Source organism: Macrotis lagotis, chromosome X (assembly GCF_037893015.1).
Source record: "Macrotis lagotis isolate mMagLag1 chromosome X, bilby.v1.9.chrom.fasta, whole genome shotgun sequence".
In the NCBI taxonomy this organism is placed as follows: Eukaryota; Metazoa; Chordata; class Mammalia; order Peramelemorphia; family Peramelidae; genus Macrotis; species Macrotis lagotis.
This window is the reverse complement of record NC_133666.1, coordinates 435612700-435636228: the sequence shown is the minus strand read 5'-3', so window position 1 is coordinate 435636228 and position 23529 is coordinate 435612700. Positions and strand designations below refer to the sequence as shown.

The 23529-nt window shown below is 33.8% G+C and overlaps 1 protein-coding gene across 3 annotated transcripts in view; it reads left to right on the top strand.

Moving 5' to 3' along the window:
• Positions 1-23529, top strand: part of SPIDR (scaffold protein involved in DNA repair) — a 546668-nt gene that overhangs the window by 475397 nt on the left and 47742 nt on the right. For all 3 annotated transcript variants that reach the window (XM_074206957.1, XM_074206956.1, XM_074206958.1), the window contains 3 exons: positions 7427-7514; positions 9475-9618; positions 9719-9781. In XM_074206957.1, the coding sequence (XP_074063058.1) occupies positions 7427-7514; positions 9475-9618; positions 9719-9781 (295 nt within the window). The remainder of the gene's footprint in view (positions 1-7426; positions 7515-9474; positions 9619-9718; positions 9782-23529) is intronic.

Sequence of the window (23529 nt, the reverse complement as noted above, 5' to 3'; positions counted from 1 at the left end):
GAAATTTTGAAAAAGTTCTTAAGTTTGGAATATTTCATGAAATTTGAGAGCATTCCAAGTCTGAAATGATTGTGAATGCCAAAACTCCTAATATCTATCTATCTACACACACACACATATGTGTGTGTATGTGTGTATATAGAAATAATGTAGCTAAAATAAGAATTGATGAATAGGAAAGTATTTTTGTTTCAAAGTTACAAAATGGTAGCTGTTATTCTATAGATTCCTAGTTTCCTACATCAATATATCATATTCTTTTTAAAATATGGAATAAAGTCAAAGTAGCTCAAGTTTGTTTTTTTTTTCAAGAGAGAGAGAAAAGTGTACTTCAGTCTGTGCTCAGATTCCAATGGCTTTATGTCTGGTATGAGTTGCCTTCTTTATCATAAGTCCACCAGAGAAATTGCTTCAATATTTTTCCCACATTTGCTATTACTAGCTGTATTTCCCCTCCACTCTATTCCTCCCCACCCTCATTTTTTCCATTCTCTCTTTCCTTTCATCCTGTCCCTGTTCAGAAATGTGTTGTATCTGAGTATCCTCTCCCATGATCCTCCTTCTGTTCTATCACCTACTTCCCCTTTCCTTTCCCCCATTCCCCCTTATCCCATCCCTTTCTTCTCGTTTTACTCTAGGGTAAGATAGATTTATACGCTTTATTAAGTGTATATGTTATTTCCTCTCTGAGCCATTTCTGATGAGAATTGAAGGCTCACTCATTCCCCCTGCCTTCCTCCATTCCACTCTAATGCAAAAGATTCTTCTTGACTCTTAATGTGAAGTATCTTAGCCCCTTCTTCCTCTCCTTTCTCTTCCTCCCAGTACTTTTCTTTATCACCCATTGACTCCATCTTGTATTATATTATATTATACCTTTATATCATTCTACATTATATATTATATTCAGCTCCTCCCATGCCTTGTCTAGATACATTCCTTCTAACTGCTTTTATAAGTGTGAAAGTTCATAAGAGTTATCATTATCTTCTTCCCATGCAACCAGTTCAACATTATTAAGTTCCTCATAATTAGTCCTTCTCATCTACCCCCACTATGGTCCATTCCATTAATATATTCCATGTATGGAATATATTAATATAGTCTAATATATTATCAATAGATTAGCAGCATTTGATATATTTATCAGCTCTCTAATAGAAGCAAAGAATTGGAAAGAAACAGGGAGGTGCCCATTGTTTAGGAAAAGACCAAACAAATCATGGTATGTTAATATAACAGAATACTACTGTGCTATTAAAAAATAATGCAAATGAAGAATTCAGAGAATTATATAAAAGACTACAGCATGGAGACAGCACAACTAGGAGAATAGTTTACACAAAGATAACAAAAAAGAAAAAAAATCTTTGAAAGACATCAATAAAGTTTACCATCTTGACTTTAGACGACTGATGACAAGACATCTGAGTGGGGAGGTGATTGACTGCAGGTGTAGAAAGATGCAGGCATAAACAATGTGTTGGTTTGTGTTTCTTTGATGTACTTTTTTACTACCAAAGAACTTTTATTGGTGGAGAGAGACTTTTGGAAGTGAAAGTCATGTAACAAAAAAGAATCAACAAACCTTAATTTGCCGTATCCATTTTTTTCTTTATAAAAGGAGTCTTAGACCTTGTTGCAACAAGGTACCTATGCTCAGATCTTAATAACACTATAAATGATTCACTGACATGATTGAACTTAATATTTTTCAAGTATAAATGTTCCTATAAATAATGCAGTAGGATGTGATATTCAGTCCTCCCTTGGTTTCTATGACATTTTCCTCCTACTCCTTTCACCATTCCCTTGTTTTCTTCAATGACTCTCTCCTGACCACTTCATGTAAGTTCTCTCCACCTTGATCATATAATGTATTTTTTTAGGTGTTTTTTTTTTTTGAGAGGCAAATGGGGTTAAGTGGCTTGCCCAAGGCCACACAGCTAGGTAATTATTAAGTGTCTGAGACCGGATTTGAACCCAGGTACTCTTAACTACAAGGCCGGTGCTGTATCCACTAAGCCACCTAGCCTCCCCCATATAATGTATTCTTACTGCTTAAATTATCACAAATGATTCCCAAATCTTTGCCTCCAAACTTATCCTCCCTCCTAAACTCTAGACAGGTATTTTTCAACTATAGTGACATGTCTCATCAATCATTCATTCATGTCCAAAACTAAATTTATTTATCTCCAAAAACATATTCCTATTTATGGTTTTCATATTTCTAATTATGGCAATTTTTTTATTCCTCATATGTTCAAAATGTTTGGATTTATCTTTGATTCTTTCTTCTTAGTCATTTTCCAAATAACAAAAGTTTAAAACAGTAAATAATTTTTATAACACTTGATATTTATCCAATCAGTATAACTTTTAAAAATTATAGTATAATTTTGAAAGATTATTATAGTTCAAAATTAACTTTTAAAACTAGATATAAAAATATGTAATTTTAAAATTATATAAATTTTAAATTTTAAAAATACATTATATATAATAAAAATTACATATGAATCATACTATAATTTAATAAGTTGTACCCTCAAACTATAATAGTATCTGATTTTTATTACCCACTAGAGAAGAATTCTGCTACTGACAGCCTTTGAGATCTAAGAATGTATCAAAGAAAATTCAGTAGAACTTATATAGAAAAATAAAGTAATAACACCTCATTATTTCCTCAAATTTACTTAGAGATATTTATTAACTTTTAACTAATTTATTTTTTATTTTATTTATTTTGTTTTAACTAATTTATTAACTTTTCTCATTTATTTTTATAAGCATTTCTAAATATTTTGTTACTAATTTGTGGTTTATCAAAAAATGCCTACCATTTTAGTTAAGGCCAAAGTTTTTATTTCTGTTTTTTTTTTTTGATGTTGTTTAGTCATTTCAGTTATGAATGACTTTGAGACCCCATTGAGGTTTTCTTGGCAAAGATACTGGAGTAGTTTTCCTTTTTTTTTTTGTTAGCCCATTTTGCAGAAGAGGAAACTGAGACAAACAGAGTTAAGCAACTTTCCTGGGGTCATCATAATAAATATCTGAGGTCACATTTGATTCAGGCTAGAGAAGAAAATGGCAAAGCACTCCTGTATCAAAAAAAAATGGAATCATGAAGAGTCAAATATTACTGAAATGACTGAACAAAACTTCCTTACCCCAAGACCACTACTACCTAGTTGCCCTTATATTTCTAAAAGGCCCCAATTAAATTATAAGTTTATAAGAGTTTTGGTAAGGTAAAAGAGTGAAAATTCATAAAAGATCCTACTTCCTCAGTCTCCCCAGCTTAATATCTAATAGGAATAGAGATTAAGCTTGTGGTTTTCTCCTTTAAGGAGCTCCCAAAGAAGAAAATCCCTCTACTCCTGGAAGTCAGAAACTGTTCTGCATTTTATACTCTGAAAAGATTAACTTTCCCAGGGTCATATAGACAATACATATGCACTTAAATCTAGGCCTTCCTGACTATGGAGTTAACTCTTTATCCACTATGCTATGCTCTTATTGTTCAATGATTAGAAATGTCAAACTGGTGGCAGCTAGGTGGCATAGTGGATAGAGCACCGGCCCTGGAGTCAGGAATACCTGAGTTCAAATCCAGCCTCAGACACTTAATAATTACCTAGCTGTGTGGCCTTGGGCAAGCCACTTAACACCATTTCCTTGCAAAAGTCATATATATATATATTTTTTTTTAAAAGAATGGAGTCAATGGGAAACAAACTCAAGTTAGAAGCAAATCACATGAAGCAAAACAAGTATAACATAACTATTAAAAAAAAATTAAACCAAAAAATAAAGGTTACAAGACAAAAGATAAGAGGTAATCTGAGTTAGTTATCAGATTATCAAAAAATTTCAAAGTAACAAAAGTATAAGCACTATTTTTTCAGAAACATTCACTCAAGAAAGCTTCCCAGAAAATTTAGGAACAAACTAAATAAATCCATATTCAACTTAACCAGACACATTGTTATAAAATTTCAGAGCTTCTTCAATATTATCTACAGAAACTCAAGAAAAGCATTGTATCAGCATGCCAAAGATTATAGTCAAGGCTGATAACAGGAAAAATAATAAACTTAAAAATTGTTACCAGATGTTATATAGTTGAAATTCCCCATATATTGCAGAAAGAATTTTAAAGGACACAATATTCAATATCATATTGATTATAGAAAATATACCTAAGACAAAAAGACACATAATTTTAAAAATGAGAGGTTGGAGGGAAATTTATATGCATCAGCTACCTCTTGAAAATTTAGAGGCAGTCACAATTTTGAACAACACATGTAAAGTTATAAAGCATTGAAAGATAAGCATAGAAGATATCATGTTTAAGGAACCATTAACAGCTATTACGCGCTTGCGTGTGTGTGTGTGTGTCGTTCTATCATTCTGCAACTAATTATAGAGTAACATTTTCAAAGGAAAAATTCACTAAATTACAAAAGGTTCCAAATAGGAAAACTGTAAGCAGATGTCAAGACTCTTCATGACCCCATTGTGGGGTTTTCTTGGCAAAGATACTTTAACCATTTCCTACTGCAGTGAATTAAAGTACACACAGGTTAAGTTGCTTGACCAGGATCTTACAACTTGTAAGGTTCAGAGCCTGGATTTCAACTCAATTCTTGCTGACTTTAGGCCCAGGGCTGTCTACTCATCCACCTAACTCCCTGGATATTGAATATTATAAGTCAAAAAATGTAAATAAGAAAGAAGTCACTAGAACATTAAAAAAAACAGAATCCTAGAGATACAAATTTGATAATTATCAGAAAAGAACTGGATACTTTTTTTAAAATGTGAACAAGACAACAAAAATTATTGACATTTTAAGGCATAGAGAACTTCTTAACAAACTCGGGGAACTAGATATTTTAATCAATAAAGGAAATATGATTTTTAACATTTTATTTGTTTTCTAATTATATACAGTAGTAATATGTACCTATCATTTTTGTAATGTTTTGAATTTTACAATTTCCCCCTTCCCTCCCCCCCCAAAAGGCTGTTCGATAGTCTTTACATTGTTTCCATGCTGTATATTGATGTAAATTGAATGTGTTATAAGAGTAAACATAACCCCCCCCCCAAGAAGATGAAAAGCCTCAAGAATAGAGAGAGGGAAAAAAAATGTGCTTCAGTCTATGTTTAGATTCCAATGGCTCTGTTTCTGGGGTGAGTTGCTTTCTTTATCATAAGTCCACCAGAGAAGTTGCTTCAGTATTTTCCCCACAGTTGCTATTATTAGCTGTACCTCCACTCACTCTATTTCTCCCTACTCTCATTTATTCTATTCTCTCTCTCATTTCATCCCGGCCCTGTTTAAAGTGTGTTGTATCTGAGTACCCTCTCCCTCCATCTTCCCTCTCTTCTAACACCTATTCCGCCCTTCCCTTCCCCCATTCCCCCTTATCCTGTCCCTTTCTTCTTATTTTTTTCTAGGGTAAGATAGATTTTCTATTAGGTGTTATATTTGGAAATGTGATTTTTAAAAAGGATGAAGACTAAGAAGGTGATTGTGTTTAAAGAAAAGATATAATAAATTTATGTTAAAGATGATGACAATGGTGCAACATTGCAAAATGTGTGGGGTTCTGCTAAAGTAGTTCTTAGAAAATTATTTTCCTGATTGCTTTTATTAAGAAAAGAGAGGGAGTGGCTAGGTGGCGCAGTGAATAGAGCACTGGCTTTGGAGTCAGGAGTACCTGGGTTCAAATCTGACCTCAGACACTTAATAATTACCTAGCTGGGTGGCCTTGGGCAAGCCACTTAACCCCATTGCCTTGAAAAATCTTAAAGAGAGAGAGAGAGAGAGAGAGAGAGAGAGAGAGAGAGAGAGAGAGAGAGAGAGGAAAAAAGATTTAGCTAAATATACAGCTTTTAAAAAACTTCAGATTAACAAATTAATACATCAAAAATAAATTCAAAGGAAAAAAATCCCTAAAATCAAAGGACAAATTAATATTTCCGAAAGCAAAAGCAATAAATACTGAAGTAACAAAAAAGAGGCTTATGAATTTTTAAGATCTATAAGATAAAGCATTTACTAATTTAATCAAAAAGAGAAAAAACCATAAGTATTACAACAGTAACAATAATAAGAACAGTAATGATGATAAATAAACCACATATTTTATCAGTAAATAAAGAAAAAACTTTGGTAAAAATTCAATACTCTTATGTTAAGGATTCTAAAAAGAATAAAGGCAGAGGGGCGGCTAGGTGGCGTAGTGGATAAAGCACCAGCCTTGGAGTCAAGAGTACCTGGGTTCAAATCCGGTCTCAGACACTTAATAATTACCTAGCTGTGTGGCCTTGGGCAACCCACTTAACCCCATTGCCTTGCAAAAACTAAAAAAACTAAATAAAATAAAATAAAAATAAAGGCAGAAGGATTTTCCCATAATAATAACAGAAGGCAGTTCTTTTTTTAATGAGAAAATTTTAGTACTTTTCCGATTTAGAACATGGTTTAAGGTTATGTATTGAGCAAATAGAAATGAATTGTTTTGACTTTCTGGGGATGAAATACCTAATTATGAAAAGAAAGTTACAAAAAAATTTTATAGCCTTTGGCCGAATAGTTTCACTTCTAGAACTTTGCCCCAGGGATGTTATCAGATGTGCACTAGAGGGACAAACAGCAGCTCATTTCAAATTCATTCCTAATGGTCCTATTTGTTATATACATATATATATATATATATATATATATATATATATATATATATATCTTTTAAATGGACTGAGGAAATGGCTGAAAATGGAGTGGAATAGAATAAAATATTAACTGTACTATAAGAGATTTGAAGAATTCAAAGAATTCAGATAAATAGGAGATTTATGTGTGGCAAGGAATCTAGAAATAAAAGGATATATATATTCATTACAGTTATCTAATCAAAAATATTGTGTATTATCTAGTTTAAAATACTGTATATATTCAGTGTGTACATATATATATAGTAAAGATCAAAAAGGATCATGAAAACAAAGAAGTATAATTACTATTCTGTTCAAGTCAATATCTATAAAGATATATACACATCTATGTAAAGATATATATATATATATCTTTAGTGATGGTATGAGCAGTTCTAGAATTACTGGATTTGAAGGGACCTAAGTGATTGTTGTTCTAGTCTAACTCATAAGTGAAAAAAATAATTCCCTCTAGAATATGCCTTCCAAGTGATTGTCCAAGATGGTGGTGAAGAAGCTATGGAAAAGGTGGCCCAAGAGAAAACATGACTTTCTTTGGTATAGTGTCAGCTGTTCTATCTAGCAATATACTCTGGCTCGTAGTAAATACTTTTTTGATGAGGAAGATAATTTATACCTTCATGCATTATTTATTTTCAGTCTTCTATTTTCTATTTTTTGTTATTTTAAGGGCCATGGGACTTTTTAGTCTGATTGACAGCTTGTGGCCCCCACTGATACCTTTGAAAATTCCTGGCCAAAGTCAAGACTGTAAAAAGGTAAGTCCAAATAAACCTTGAGGTCTCCTGAATTAACAGTAGGTTCACCTTCCATGATAAAATATCAAGAGCCAACATTTTTAATAAAACTTCATAGATCTCCCTGTTCCTGTGTTAGGTTATGTAACTAGAAATGGATTTCTCATCTCTAAATCATAAAACATCCAAATATTTAATTTTGTTAAAATAATCTCTCCTTTCCCCACCTAACTGTAAGTACATTCTAAGTTCATTTAAATCAACAGCTACCAAAGACTCTTTTGTCACAATTTAAAACCTTCATTTTTGTCCTGACCTCCTAAAAACTTCCCTTCTCTTTCTTCTGCAATCTCTCAGTCTCTCTTTTCCAGTAATCTCACCATGTATTGTTGTCTTCTCATTAGAATTAAATTCCTTGAAGGTAGGGACTATCTTGGATTATATTTCTGTCTCCATTGCTTATTATAGTGCCTGATGCATGGTAAATGCATAATGAATATTTTCTCTCTATTTCTACCAAACAAAAGGCATTCCCAAAATTCAACTTTGTTAACCATATGTGACCATGAGTCAAAGTACTTGATCTTTCAGTGCCTCAGTTTCCTGATTAGTAAAGTATGCATTATAATACTTGTACTTTTATTTTCAGATTATTTGCAGCACTTTTATTTTTCCTTACATGATGCTGTGTTGGGCATTATAATTCTCATCTGTTAGAATGGTGTGAAAAATTTTGGTTTTATACTGTCATGTAAGAACATTAAGACACAATACAAAAATCTTACATAAATTTACTATATGCACAAATATATAGGTTGTAAATGAAAACTTTTTTGCAATTCAAGATTAACTCAGTCCCGTGATTTTGGGAGGAAGATTAAGGGGAAAAAATGGTTCCTATTAGATTCATTATGTATTCCTGATAGAATGGTGGCAAGATGTAACACATATTTAAGAAACTCTTGCCAGCCTTAGGAGAGAAATTCTGCAAGTCAGCTCTTTGGAAATCTGACCTTTAGATACTCAGTACAGATCTGATGCTTAATAGAACTAAACTGTGTAGCTGTGAGTGTCAATCAGCCACATACTATTTTGTCATATTATCAGGTTAATTCTCTTTAGAAGTTAACTCTTAGCCTTACCTGTCAAAATGAAGTGACCTGTTTCTGGGTTTAGAATTTAAACTTTAGATCAAAGATATGTACAAGATATGCTAAAATGTAACCAAGGGAAAACTATTAACTTGAATACAAGGTCAAATCAGTAACAGTTCAACAATCTGAAAAGTGCTGATATTTGTCAAACTTCCCCAAGGATAAGCTGTTTTTCAAATAAGGTTTATTTCATGAGGCCAACATGAGATATATTTGCCAGGGCAAACTTTTACTTTATGAATATTCATGCAGCAAATGCTGAACATCTACTAGCAGTCCATTTAGAAGTGATGGACAAGGGATAGGTTAGATTCATCATATTCCTGCTTGCTGATCCATATCTGCCTTAAAACCCTGTATAAACATAAACTTCTCTGCTTTATTTATTTATAGAGCTAACTCTCAATTATCTATAAGAGGGAAGGGAGGAAAGGGAGGCAGGGAGAGAAACACAGATAAATCACTAATAAGCAAAATCTTCAGTTTAACCAAAATTTAATCTCCATTTCTTACCAAATGACTTCTTGGAAGCTGTTAACTGGTGGCTGGCTCAGTTGATTTTTTTTTTAAATCTCTATTCATTACCTTTCCTTATAAAGCACACAATCCTCTGAATTTTACATGGTGTTCATAAATATAGCTGCATTCCTTTTTGAGCCATAAGCTAACCCTGATATTGTCATAACACTCAAACAATCATGGTGAATGTCCAAGAGAAACTAAATTATAGGACAATTATCAGTAAAGTATTGATTCCATGGCAATTTAATTTGAAAAATCATTTTGGATCCCTTTTGTTGTTGCTCTTTCCTCTTCATTTTAAACAGATGAAAGCTGATCAGAAGGCTCCCAGCTTCTGTTATGTACTCACAGCGTGTCCAGAGCCCGGAGAAGCTGGTATAAATGTGGAAAACACAATTTCTAATCTTTACTATCCTCCATCCATCCATTCCTTAAAAGACATTCTTAAGGTAACATCTTTGTTTAAAATTCCCCTCTCCCTTTTCTTTTTCCCTGTGCCTTTCATATTATTTATCTTACTTATATCCATCTCTTTAAATGGTATTTCAGGCAGGTGGTCTTGGGGGTCATCGTTGCAGCTTCCAGGCCAGAGTGATATATCAAAGACTGCAGGTAATCATTCTTATCTAATAGGCGTCATGTTCAAAAATGTTCTGAATGTGAAAGAAGGTGATTTTATTGAAAAGGAATTTGAATTTTCAGAGATCCATCAAAGCAATAATGTAGGAGCACTTTTTAAAAGAACAACAGAAAATCTTTTAACTCTGTTAAATTACTGAAGTTAGTCATTTTCTGATACACCAGGAAGCCCAGAAAAGAGAAACAATGGATAAATAGCTACTTGCCAAACTAGAAACAATTTTAACCACAGTCATTGCCCAGAACTATGTAGAAAGAATTATTGACAACAATCACTGTAGCACATGTGAGTTCCTTAAAATGATTCTTATGAGTGTCAACCTCTATCTTGGTCCAGACTGATCTTGTCATCTGTTTACCAGCCACACAATAATATTTCTTTAGACAGCTGGAGTTTGGCTAAAAAAGAATATTCTCAGTCAGGCTAGAGATAATATGATCCACATCCTCCTAGAAACCTAATGTTGATCATCACTAAGAAAATAACATTAGTGCTAATCCAAGTCACTTCAGAGTGACTTAAAATTTCCCATTGAAAAATTTTTTTGTTATTTCTTGCCTTCTAAAAAATTAGTTCTTTAGCAGTAAAAACAACCTCATTTACAGGTCAAATGTAAACAACTCACATAAGGAAGTAACTACTAAAGTTTGGAAAAGAATTATTAATCTCACAAAAATAATACCTTTCTATAACTTTATCTTTTATGAACCCCACTGAACAAACGAAATAAAACAAATTTGTTTAACTTTTCTGTAATAGAGAAATCTATGTGAAGGTCACCTCCTTTGGAGATTCCTTTGCATGTTAAGGTCCTCTAAAGCCTTGATTCAAATTTACCCAAATCTTGCTGTGTACCTCCTGACAGAAAGATGGACTCAAGAGTGTTGATTGAGACATTTTCTTTTTTTTGGATATGGCCAATTCAGAAATTTGTTTTGCTTAACTTTACATTTTTATAACAGGTTTTGTTGTTTTGTTTCTCATTGAGGGTATATGGTGAAGCGGGAATGTAAGGAAATGGGAGAAAGAGAAGATGGGCTTTTGTGTATTGAAAAAAATAATTTTTAAAATGATATTCATGAACAAGGTCCATAAGCTTGTTCCTGCCAAATTAATTATATCAATTTGACTACATGAGGATTTGAACTTTTCATTTATTCAAAATAAAGAAACTTTTAAAAAGGACTTATAAAAGTCCATTTCTTTGGGTTATTTTGAAGGAGACACTTTAGACAATGCCATGCATTAATAATTGCAAAAAAGTGCTACCTCCTAAATGTGCTGGTTACCTACAAAACAGTCATGATTCTCTACCTTGTTACATTAAATAATATGCTGCTAGCATCTTTTGATATAGATAATATTGTCCTAGATAGATAATAATTTTACATAATGATAGTTATGGCTGCAGAATTTAGTTACTAGTTTAAAGGGATTAAATGCCTTTTTATATTTTTAGTTCCAAATTCTCCCTTCTGCTCTCTCCCCTCCCATTGAAAATGCAAGATATTTTAATTATATTAATGCTTCACAATTAGACATTAATACTTTTTTGAGTCCTTTGTACATAGAGCAATGCAATATTTGTTGAATGAATATCCAAGAGAAATCCCTTAAGTGACTATGTGCCTCCTGTTGATGGTCCCTTCAAAGAGGGAAGCCCTACTACTCTGCCTCATGTATCTTTATTCTTATTGTCTTCTGTTCATCCTTTCTGACTTCCTACTTATTTCATTTATTTCTCTCCTTGGCTAAGCATACCAATAGGGAGCACCAGCATTTCTTATCACCACCCATGGGGACAATTAAAACTATTATGTCAATAACACTGGTGGAATCAAAAAGACATGAGTTTTCTTGTTAAGGAACCTAGGCCCCAATCTAGCCTCCATGTGATACTTATGAACTATGGAATCCTGAACAAGTCACTTAATCTCCTTGGGATTCAGTTTCCTCATCTTTATAACAAAAGGATAGAACCAAATGACCTTTGACATCCCTTCTCATTCTAAATCTATGTTCCTCTGACTTCTGGATGTCTTTCAGGTCTAAATCTAAAGTTCCCTGATCTCTTGAATGACAGAATAATAATAATACATAAAACAATAAAGGCAAGTGACCTTTCATCTGCTACTCTCCCCCAAGTTACTATTCCCATTCTTTACAACCTATGTAGAATCACAAAATGTTAGAGTTAGTAGGAACCTAAGAAGCCATTTCTTTTCATCCTCTTATTTTACAAATAAGGAAATTGAATCAAAGATGGGATTTGATTCACCTCTGGGATCTTTAACTATTAAGTGCTTGAATGATGACTTGACTGACTTTATCCAAGCAGCAATTCTCATTTCTGTGCCTGAAGCAACATCCACAAATCACCAGCAACTATAAAAGCCATGGGTTATTATGTGATCTCCAGAGTCAGTCTGATGCTGACTGACTCATTCCAGTCAATAAAATAGAAATCTTGAAAGAGGCACAAGGTCATGCAAAGAACTGAGTGCACCTAGGAGCCTCAGTCTGGAGCCTGATCTAGGCCATCTCATGAGTGAAATAGCCTCTGAACTAGCAAATTCCTTTCTCACTTTTCTTAAAAGTTTTCCTGAAGTCTCATCTCCTGTTGCTTTTCAGTTAAAGTTCATTCCAATGTATTAATTCACTTGATCCTTACTGCCTTTTTAAGTAGGCAGGACAGGTCTAATATTGATATATTTTAAATGAAGATTGGAGTTAAAAAGTAGCAAGTAAATGAGAGAGCTGGAAAGAGAATCCAGGCCTTTTAACTTTTGCCTCAATGCTTGTGACAAAGCTATGTTGCTTCTGTCACTTTCTCTCAAAGCAAGAATTCATTTGCAGATCTTCACATATCTGTGGGGTTATTTTCTCCCTGTTAAGATTTATGGGCTCTTCAAAAGCCTAAACCATATCTTATCTATGCTACTCTTTCAAATAAATCCCTTCCTTAACATTTATTTAAGGAAGAAGTCAGCAAAAGCAATGAGGGAAGGGCAGGATAGTGTAAAGAAGAATAAAAATCACCATGTTGAAATGATACATATACTTTTGTTCTATTAGCTGATTGTTTCCATGGCTTATTAGGCTACTGGATGCTGGTTGTGAAGAACAAAGTTTTGAAGCCTTATAAATAGAGCTGAACATTGTATAAAAAAAAAATCTAATGAGGAAACTGTCATTAGAACATCCCCAACACAAGTGCACAGTAAAAAGTGCCTTTCACTTGGAATGAAACAATCTGGATCCAGGCCCCAACTCCATAACTTTCAACAGATTACATTGGTTCCCTTCTATGAACTAGGCATTTGTACATTGCAACCGTCTAAACCAAGTTGTTCATTGTTTTAATTATCATCATAAAAGCATGCTTACTGTCTGTTACCTGAATTACCATTACCATCTATACCTACTCTCCCTCTACAATAAATGTTATAAGTAACAACTTGTCTGTCTGTCCTTTGTCATAAAATTTTGTTTTTCACCTTCAATATGTTGTAAGGAAGGGAAGCTAGGTAGTGAAGTGAAGAGAGTTCCAGACCTGGTAACAGGAAGATTCTTCTTTCTGAGTTCAAATTTGACCTCAGTCACTTACTAGCTGTGTGACCCTAGGCAAGTCACTTAACCCTGTTTGCCTTGGTCTTCTCATCTGTTAAAAAAAAAAAAATTTGATGAAGGAAGCCACAAACCACTGCATTATCTTTTCCAAGAAAACTCCAAAAAAGGACAACAAAGAATCTCTCATGGCTGGAAAATAACTGAACTGAATATATTGAAGGAAGGCTCATGGCTGAACAAACTCATTGAATTAACATCAGGAAAACATGCTACCAATAGTCATTTAAATTTTTTACTTGCTAGAGGAAATAAATTTGAAAGCATAATCCTATCATAAGTTAAAGAGAGTTAATTTTTTCATTGTTGTTATTTGGATTAAGAATTCTATTAAACAAGGAAAATGATAAATAAATTCCATCTGTGCTGTTTACTGTGCTCTATTGTAACCAGATCCTCCTGTTGTCTTCCGCGGCCTCTGTGTTCAGAACAAGTTGACATGATAACTTTACTACTACTTCTGATTAACATTTTTCTTTTGGTAGCAGGGATTTTTGGTCATTTTGCAAATGCTAGCTTTCCTTTTTTTTTCTTTTTTGCCTGATTCTTTTCTTATGCGTTACATAAGAATAGTGTCTAACATAATGCCTGGCATATATGTGATAAAATCACAATTCTCCTGTTTCCCTGAAATAGGTTCTAGGTTTCCTGAAAAGGCAACAAAATTTGTCCCTGGGACTTGATTGTTCCCCTGCCTCCCATCTTGAGCTAATTTTCTGTTCATCTAAAAATATTAAAAAGTTCCACCCTTGTAGATTCAGGGCCCCTCTGACAGAGGGGATCTCTGAGGACCAGAAATTATCCCGTGCTCCTGATAAATTAGATGACTAGATAAATTAGGGAGGAAGGGGGTGCAGTCCTACTTCTTTGAGAAGCTAGGTCCTTCTTTTATCTTTATGAGCTGTTTGCCTAGCCTTGCTGCTAAGGCAAAGTTAACCTCTTTTGTTAACTATTTAGGGTCCCTGTTTCATCCCAACACCAAACCTAAACAAAGAAGGCCATTGGCATTAGACCTTCTGCTAACATATGGCATAATCAGAGTTTATTAAACAGCATTTATTAAATTGAAATTATTTGATCCCTGTTAAAAAAAAAAACCAGAATCAGCTATGGAATTGGGAGGAACCTGAGATGTTTTCTAGGATATGCTTAAATAGGAATCCCCTCTATACGATTATCCTCCAGAACAAATCATCATGCAGCAGAAGAAGCCTTCCAAAGAAGGAAAATCTGCTACCTCCTGACCACTCCCCCTTCGTCTATTTCTGGGAAATGTTTTGTATAGGAAATTTTTCTTCATATCCATCATGAATTTGCTTTTCTACAATTTCTACCCATTACTCATTATTTTGCATTCAACTAACCACTCTAGTACTTCTTCTGTAATTATTCTTTCATTTAACAATCATTTATTAAACACATATTATGATCAAGGAACAAAAATACAAAGATAAAAGTAACAAGAAGCTTTTGTCCTCAAGAAACTTAAATTTATTAAATTTTATTGAGGGATTTAGCATGTAAATTTATAAGTAAATACAAGGTAATTTGAGAATGCTAATAATTATAGGGATTGGCTTTGGATAGGAGGAGGCATATGAGCTGAATCCCGTCATATCTCTCCTAAATCTGTCTTCTCTAAGCTACAGTATATCTTCAGGCCTTCAAGTCAATCTTCTTCCAGGTTTTTACCTTTCTTTCAGAACTACACATATTCACTGTAAAAACAGATAGCTTTTAATAATCAACACTATCAAAAATATTACATAAAAGAGTCCTATTAAGTGAAAAAGAGCATTGTCAAAAAATTGTTTAAAGAGCCATCATAGTCACCTTCACTGAAAATAATCTTTGATTGAAATGTCCATCCCAAAATGTGACATATAAGAATAGACATAAAGTGTACTACAAATGTGGTCTCATCATAGCAGAATACAACAGGACTATCAGTACACTTTGCCCATATGCTTTGCTTCTCTTAAGGCAACTCAAGAATGATTCACTTTTTTTTTGCTAACATGTTACATTATTGATTCATATTGAATTTATAGTCCACTGAAAGACCCAGATATTTTTTAAATGAACTGCAGTCTTACCATGACCTCCCATCAAGTCCTTATGGAATTGGTTTTCTGAATTCAAATATTAATACTTAAGTTTATTCTTATTAAATATGATCTTATTGGGCTTGTTATATAAGTCTAATCTATTAAAATTTAAATAGGATAGAGAGTGTTTTCTGAAGTTTCTCCAGCCTTCTGAAGGGATTTCCTTTCCTTTTAAATTTTAAGACTATTGATCATATTCGCAAAACTGCCATCAAATAATTTAAAATTTTTCAGTTAAATAAGCAATTAATTTCTCTTTTTCTTACTCTTCCCCCCCATCAACATTGAGGCAAAAAGAAAAATAAAATACTTTAAAAATGCACATAATCAAGAAAAACAGATTCCTACATCAGCTATGTCCAGAAATGTATGCCCCATTCTTTATCTTGAGTTTATCTATCACCTCTTTTCAGGTGTTAGTACAGTAGTTCATCATTGAATTTTTCTGAGTTAATTCTTTTGAAATTAATTGTCTTTACAATGTTGTATAAATTATTTTCCTATTGTCATTTAATTCATCCTGCATCAGTTTATACAAGTCTTCCCAGGTTTCTCTAAAACATTCTTACATGTCAGTAATATTCCACCAAACCCTTTGCAATAAAAAAACTTTTCAAGGTGGAGAAAGGAACTTGCAAAAATTCTGACCTGGATCTGATTCTTATAAAAGGGTAAATCACTAACTGGTTACCTGGGAAGAAATAATGGAAATTTTTGGGTTTAAATAAAAATAGATCTAGAGCAGAGAAAAGCCAAGCATAGTTAGGAATACTAAAGATCAAAAAGAGTGGAAAAGGAGGAGGAGCACCAAAAACAACTAAACGGTAAAAGGTGTCAATAGAACTATGTTAAGAAAAAGAAGATTTGAGAATTTGTTAAGAGTGCTAATTGAGTGGAGAAAAGACAGACCTGATACATTCTTACTTGCGTTTTTTTTTTAGTATCAAGGAAAATGACCTTTACTCTCAAAATGATAAAATCAAATTGTCAGCACCTATCTGCTCTTGATGCCTCATGTTCTTTGGCACAGATAAACTGTATATTATGTACTAAAGGACTGATAGAAAGTGTATGTGTGCTTTCTGAGCCACTGTTGGTGCTAATATGAAAGATCAGATAAAGGGAGAAATATCTTGGTTCAAAGAGTAGTCATTAATGGTTCAATATCAACTTGGCAAGAAGTCTCATGCTGCTGTTTATTGATGATTTAATAAAGATATAGATGGTTTGCTTATCAAATTTTCAAGTGATAGAAGGGAGGTAAAGCACAGTAGTAAAAAGAGGCAAGATCTAAAATAATCTTGACAGACTAAAGCATTGAATTGAATTAGTCTTACCCTTAGGTTCAAAAAATTAACTTATCAAGTACAAGATAGAGGAGAATGACTATTGTTTGAAAAAGATGCATTTTAAAGAAAGAGAATGGGCTCCTTGGGGCACAGAGAGTAAATACATTCCAGGGGGAAGGTGGCCAGTGCAAGGGGCGGGGAGACAAAGTCCAGTAAGACTAGAGGAACAGTTTGAATCTGGATTATATAAGTTATTAAAAGCTAAAAAGAGGAATTTATATTTTATTCTAGAGGCATAGGGAACCACAAAAGCTTTTTTAGCAGGGAAGTTGCATGGTGAGATCTATTCTTAAGTATTCTTTGGCAGACATATATAGGATATGAGTGGAGTGTTAGCTGTGTTAATGGAAAGAGAGAGAGATAAGATTTAAGAAATATTGGGAAGGGGGACATCTAGGAAGTACAGTGGTTAGAGCACCGACCCTGGAGTCAGGAGGACCCAAGTTCAAATCCAGTCTCAGACACTTAATAATTACCTAGCAGTGTGACCTTGGACAAGTCATTTAACCCCATTGCCTTGCAAAAAAAAAGAAAGAAAACCTAATTAAGAAATATTCGGAGGAAAATAATGGCAAGGTTTGGCAACCATTTGAATATGTGTAGTATAGTTTAGGATAATGCCAAGATTATGAATCTGAAACACTAAAAGGAAAATGACTCCCTTCATAAGGAAGTTTGAAAGAGGAGAGGGTTTAGGGGGTAAAAGTAATGAGTTCAGTTTTTAGACATGTTGAGTTTAAGATGTCTTAATGATAGCTTCTTCTTTGTTCTTCGGAATTTCCAAAATAGTGCCAAAACCTTTTCAAGGACTTAGTAATAATTAGTAATTTTCTAATAATTAATTATTGATGAACTCTTCCAGCTTTTGTTTATATATTTATTTTATCAAAATTACTTTTAAAAACAATTAATGTTAAAAACTATTTTTACATGTAATTAGGGAAAAAGTAAAATTATTTTTTAAAATTACAATTACCTTTTTGTTCATTCTCAGTGAAAAGTCAAATTATCAATAGTAATAGTTGAAGATTCAAAGTTCTTTTCCTTGTAGAACAAAGTGCTCTATTTGTAATTGTAAGAATATTTTTAAATTCTTAGCTCAATCAAATGTTTAAATTTTAAATGTGAGAGATGTACTATAAAATGACACTTATTATTTTCTGAAGCATTTTTTTTCCTTCCCTTTCTGAATTGGCAGAGGACTTACATTATCTAGAGATAGGTACATTTATTTCTGTCAGCACATTTTTGTGAATCATATAATTCTTCTCAAGTGAATGAATCATTATGAAATTTCTTCATGTTATTTTATTCACCAAAAAGAAAAATAAATTTTTAAATTATGTATGACATTTTTGCACTTGATAAAAATGTACATTAGCAGCAAAACTTAATTTGTCCAATTAACTAGATCTCATAATATCAAAGTTGGAAGGTAACTCAGAGACCCCCTAGTCTATTTCCTACCTGAATTTGTCACGAAGTCTTTGATTTAAAGACCTTAAGTGAGCTGAAACCCATTATCTTCTAGAATAGCCTGTTCCATTTTGGGATCACTCTAATTGTTAGGAAGTTTTCCTTTTGTCAGTTCTAAATGTGCAACTGTAACTTTTCCCCATTATCATTCCAACTTTGTTTTCTAGAATCAAGCATAGGCTCTTCTCTTCAAGATCACCATTCAAATTTTTGAAGATAGCCAGCATATCCCACTTAGGTCTTTTTCCAATTTCTTCTGCTAATTCCCACATAGCCTGAACAACAAGCCCTCTTCTGAGTTCTGCTACTGCCCCGGCTCTTATTATGATCCAATTATGTGTCATTCACTTAATCTCTTGGCTGCTATTTCCTCAATTGTGAAATGGAAGCAACAACAACAACAACAACAATGCTACTACTACTACTAATAATAATAATAGTACCTATCACACAAATGAGATATCATGTAAACTGCTGAAAGTACCATTCAAAGTGCTTTATAAATGGTAGTTATCATCATCATCTTGCATCCCCTCTTCTGGAAATTCTCCAGGTATTCTTAATGTTCTTAAAATGTGGCTTCCAGAACTAAATACAATATTCCATTTGTGATTAAGAGAAGTGAGTACAATAGGACTGTTGTTCGTGTCCAATTCTTTATAACCATACATGAGTTTTTCTTGGCAAAAATACTGGAGTGGTTTACCATTTCCTTCCCTAGTGGATTAGGGCAAGCAGAAATTAAGTGACTTGCCCAGAGTCACACAACTAGGTAGTGTCTGAGGCCAGATTTGAACTCAGTTCTTTCAGATTCCAGGCCTAGCGCCCTAACTACTTACCTATCTAGTTTCCTCCAGTTACCTCCCTAATAATGTCCTAGTCCAATTCTCACTTGTTGCCTCCCAGTTGTGATGAAATGTTTGATATAGCAAAGGAGGCTAAAACCATTATTTATTTTTTATTAAAATTTTATTTGTTTTCCAATTATATACAATAGTAATTTCTACCTATCATTTTTTTGGTAAGGTTTTGAATTTTACCATTTTCCCCCTACCTTCCCTTCTCTCCCTCTACCCTCCCACAGAAGACAGTCTGATAATCTTTACATTGTTTCCATGTTATATATTGATTGAAATTGAATGTGTTGAAAGAAAAATCATATCCTTGAAGAGAAAATAAAATATTAGAGATAGCAAAATTATGTAGTACATAAGACACTTTAAAAAAAATGAGGGTAATAGACTTTGGTCATTGTAAAACCATTATTTAGAAAGGAGTTTAGGTTGGGTATTTTTTCTATCTCTGTCCCCATTACCATGCTCATAAAAAAAAAATGTGCCGTATGTTTTGAAAAGATACATTTGGCATGCAATACATTCAAATTATTCTAAAAAGTGTTCTAGGTCAAATGGCAGTGACTATGCAATTATTCATCCTGAATTTGCCATTAGCAATATAGGTAGGATACTATATGCTAAAGAGTATGTGGCAATAAAACCATGATCAGTCTTTATACTTCCCCCTCCTACACCAGGTTTCTTTTTGTCCTCCTACTCTGTCTCCTTGGACTCCAGCAAAAAAAGTACATGTCGCTTGTTGGCCCTGGGGTCAATTTTGGATTATCTTTTCCCATGAAGGGAAGAATTGGTGAAGGTAACAAAATAAAATGAAATCTGTTCAGCTTGGTGAAAGGTAATCCAGGAGCTACATCAGCAGTCTGTCTCTATGTTCTCTCCCAAGTTTTCTTGCCAAGAAAAATGGGGCCACATCCCAACAACTTGATGGCAGGGTGGTGCAGACTATCAGTAGGGTATGGCTCCCAATGGGCGTGAATAAATAGGAGTTGATGATACTTTGATCATAACCCCAATTAATCAAAACCCACCTAACTAGAAACCTCAATTTTTCCTTCATCTCACTTCTCTAAGAAAGATATAAACTAAAAGACCTTTGAGACCAAATACAACTCTTATTCTATGGAAGGAGTTGGAATTAGGTATTTATTTAAATAAGCAACTACAGTGATAATGTATTTAGGTATGATTAAATTATGTCCTTGAAGGTTCCAATACACTGAAGAAAAGTTTACTTTATGTTTATTTCACTCTAATTAGAGTAAAACAGAAAAATTTTATCATATTTTCAATAAGTGTGAAATTTTTATAATGTTTTTCTAATTATTTAACAAAAAAAAATGACCTTACTACATTGTCCCCATCCCCTTAATATTCTAGTTTGTTGAAGTTTTACACATTTTACACAGAAGGCATATTTATCTTCTTTCTTGTGACCAGAGATGACAATAATAATCAGCAATAAAATATTTTTTCAAAAAATAACTGGGTCCTCAAAACTTTTAAGCAGTAGTTTGGATTTTCTTCAGCCCTCTGGAAAATTGATTGTCTATTCCCATTCTTTTCAAAATTTCTTAGCATTATCTCCCTTTCTGTCTCAAACTAAAAACTTTGCTAAGGCCTATCCTTCAGCCTGTCTTTGATCCCATCTCTTCTTCCTATTGCCTTCAGGGCCTTGCTTCTGAAATTATTCTGAAATCTATTCCCTGTCTCTTTTCCTACTGGTTTCTTCTCATATATCTGCAGGATTACTAAAAATCACATAATTACATAGTTGAAAAGAGCCCTAAAGGCCTTCAAGCCCAACTATTTTATAACTACAATATCATCCTGCCTTTCCAAAGAATTGGAAATTGAGGAGATGCCCATCAATTGGGGAATGGCTAAATAAGTTATGGTACATGAATACTATGGAATACTATTGTTCTATAAGAAACCATAAATGGTAGGACTCTAGAGAAACATGGAATGACTTAATGGGATCTAATGATAAATGAAGGGAGCAAAACCAAGAGAACAGTGTACACATTAACAACCTTGATGGAAGCAGCTCCTCTCAGCAATCCAGAGAGCTAGGACAACTGTATTCGACTGGCTATGGACTATTATCCCTATCCAGAGGAAGAAAATACACAGAAAAACAAAACAGAAAAAAACACAAAACAGAGAAAAACAAAACATACAGAAAAAAAAACAACCCTTCCAAATCTTCTGAGCACTTTATAAAAATTATCTCTTGTCTATCTCTTTCCCTTAATCCTAATTCCTCATGTCAAAATTACTAATTTGTAAACATGTTTATCAAAATATGTATGTAAAATGCCAATCTGACTGTTCCCTGCTGGGGGGAGGGGGCGTGAGAAGGGAGGATGGAGGGAAATTTTGTAATTTGTAAATATGCATGTGCATATGTGGGTGCAAATAAATAAATAAATATCATCCTCCCTTTACTTGAAGAACTCTATAATTGGAGGACTCAGGATTTTCCTGTTATTAAAACAAAAACAAAAAAAAACCCACCTTTCCTCTTTAAGCTACCCTCCTATATTTCTTCTACCCCTTTTTACTGGTCTGGAAAAACTTATCTACACCTAATGACTCCACTCCTAGCCATCTCCAAACTTTGGAGATAGCCACATTCTATCATCTTCCTTATCCCAATGATCTTTCTATCCCAATGGAACCTTGAACTTGACCTAGGACAGGGGTCTCCGATAGGTAAATCTTCACCTTTGCTTCCTTGGAAGCAGACCTCCACACGTTTCTTGCCTTCTCCACACCATGCCACCAAATTTCCCCTTCAAACCTTAATTTCCAGTTCCCCTTTATATATTATATATTCTTCCTATATATAGAATGTAAGCTTTTTGAGATCAGAGACCATCTAGCTGGATTACATTTGTAATCCTAACAAAGGGGATAGTACTTAGTAAGAACTTATAAATCCTCTATCTGCTATTTCACCTTAACCCTTTGCAGGCTGGTTATCATTCCCATCATTCCTCTACTGAAACTGCTTTCACAAAGGTCACCTCCACTTTCCAAATCCAATAATCTTTATTCAGTCCTATACTACTTGGTTCAATTCAATTTTATGCTAGAAGCTTGGGCCCACAAAGACAAAAACTAAGTAGTCCCTGCTCTGACAGACTTTTCCTTCTTTAGTCAGTCAGGGTAGATGAATGAGTAAAGCAGAGTCACAAATGGAACAGGCTTCACGGAAAGTAACACTGAACTGAAAGAAGACTAGGATTCCTAGGGGTGGAGATGAGAAGGAAGTAAATTCCAGGTAGGGGAGATGGCCCCTGGAAATGCCTAAGGGCTAGCCCTAAGAGTGTCAAGTTCAATAAACAGCTGATAGTCCTGTTTAGCTGGAATTCATAATTCATCTAGGAAAATAGTAAGGGTGTAAAAATCAGTAGCATTCAAACTAGGAAAGATCTTAAATGCCAGGCTGAAGAATTTCTGTTTTATCCTAAACACAGTTTTGATAATTCTTGAGTAAGAGTGAAAAGATATGATATCTGTATATCTTAGAAAAACTATTTTAGCAGATTTGTGGATGCTTGATCAGAGTCATCTCTATGCCAGTAACTCTCAAATCTATATATCTAGCCCTTTTATCTCTCCTGAGCTCCAATTCCTCATCTTTAATTTCCTCCTGGACATTTCCTCTGGATGACTCATGTGCATCTCAAATTATGAATGTCTTAAAAGTAAATTCATTATTTTCCCCTATAAAACCCCTGTTCTTCTTAACTTCCCTGGCCTAGGAGTTCTCTTTCATCCTTCATCCTCATTCACTTTCCACATCCATTCACTTCTTTAATATCTCTCTCATCCATCTCATTTCTACTTATACCACAAGCACCTATTCCAGGCCCTGTCACCTCTCATGAGCACTTTTGCAATAGCCTCTTTTTTTTAAGGTTTTTTTGCAAGGCAAATGGAGTTAATTGGCTTGCCCAAGGTCACACAGCTAGGTAATTATTAAGTATCTGAGGTCACATTTTAACTCAGGTCCTCCTGACTCCAGGGCCAGTACTCTATCCACTGTGCCACCTAGCTGCCCACAATAGCCTCTTTAAAAATAAAAGTCCCAAGTATCACTCTCTCTCTTTTCTTCCTAGGGAAGCCATCCCATATAACAAATAGTATAGAGAAGGGGGGGAAAATCAGCACAAATGAATGATAAATTGAAAAGGTCCAAAAACATCCACAATGTACATAATACCTATGAATCTCCTATCTCCACAAAAGGGCAGATTGGGGGAATTCTCTCATATTTCATTTGAGGCCTATTTGA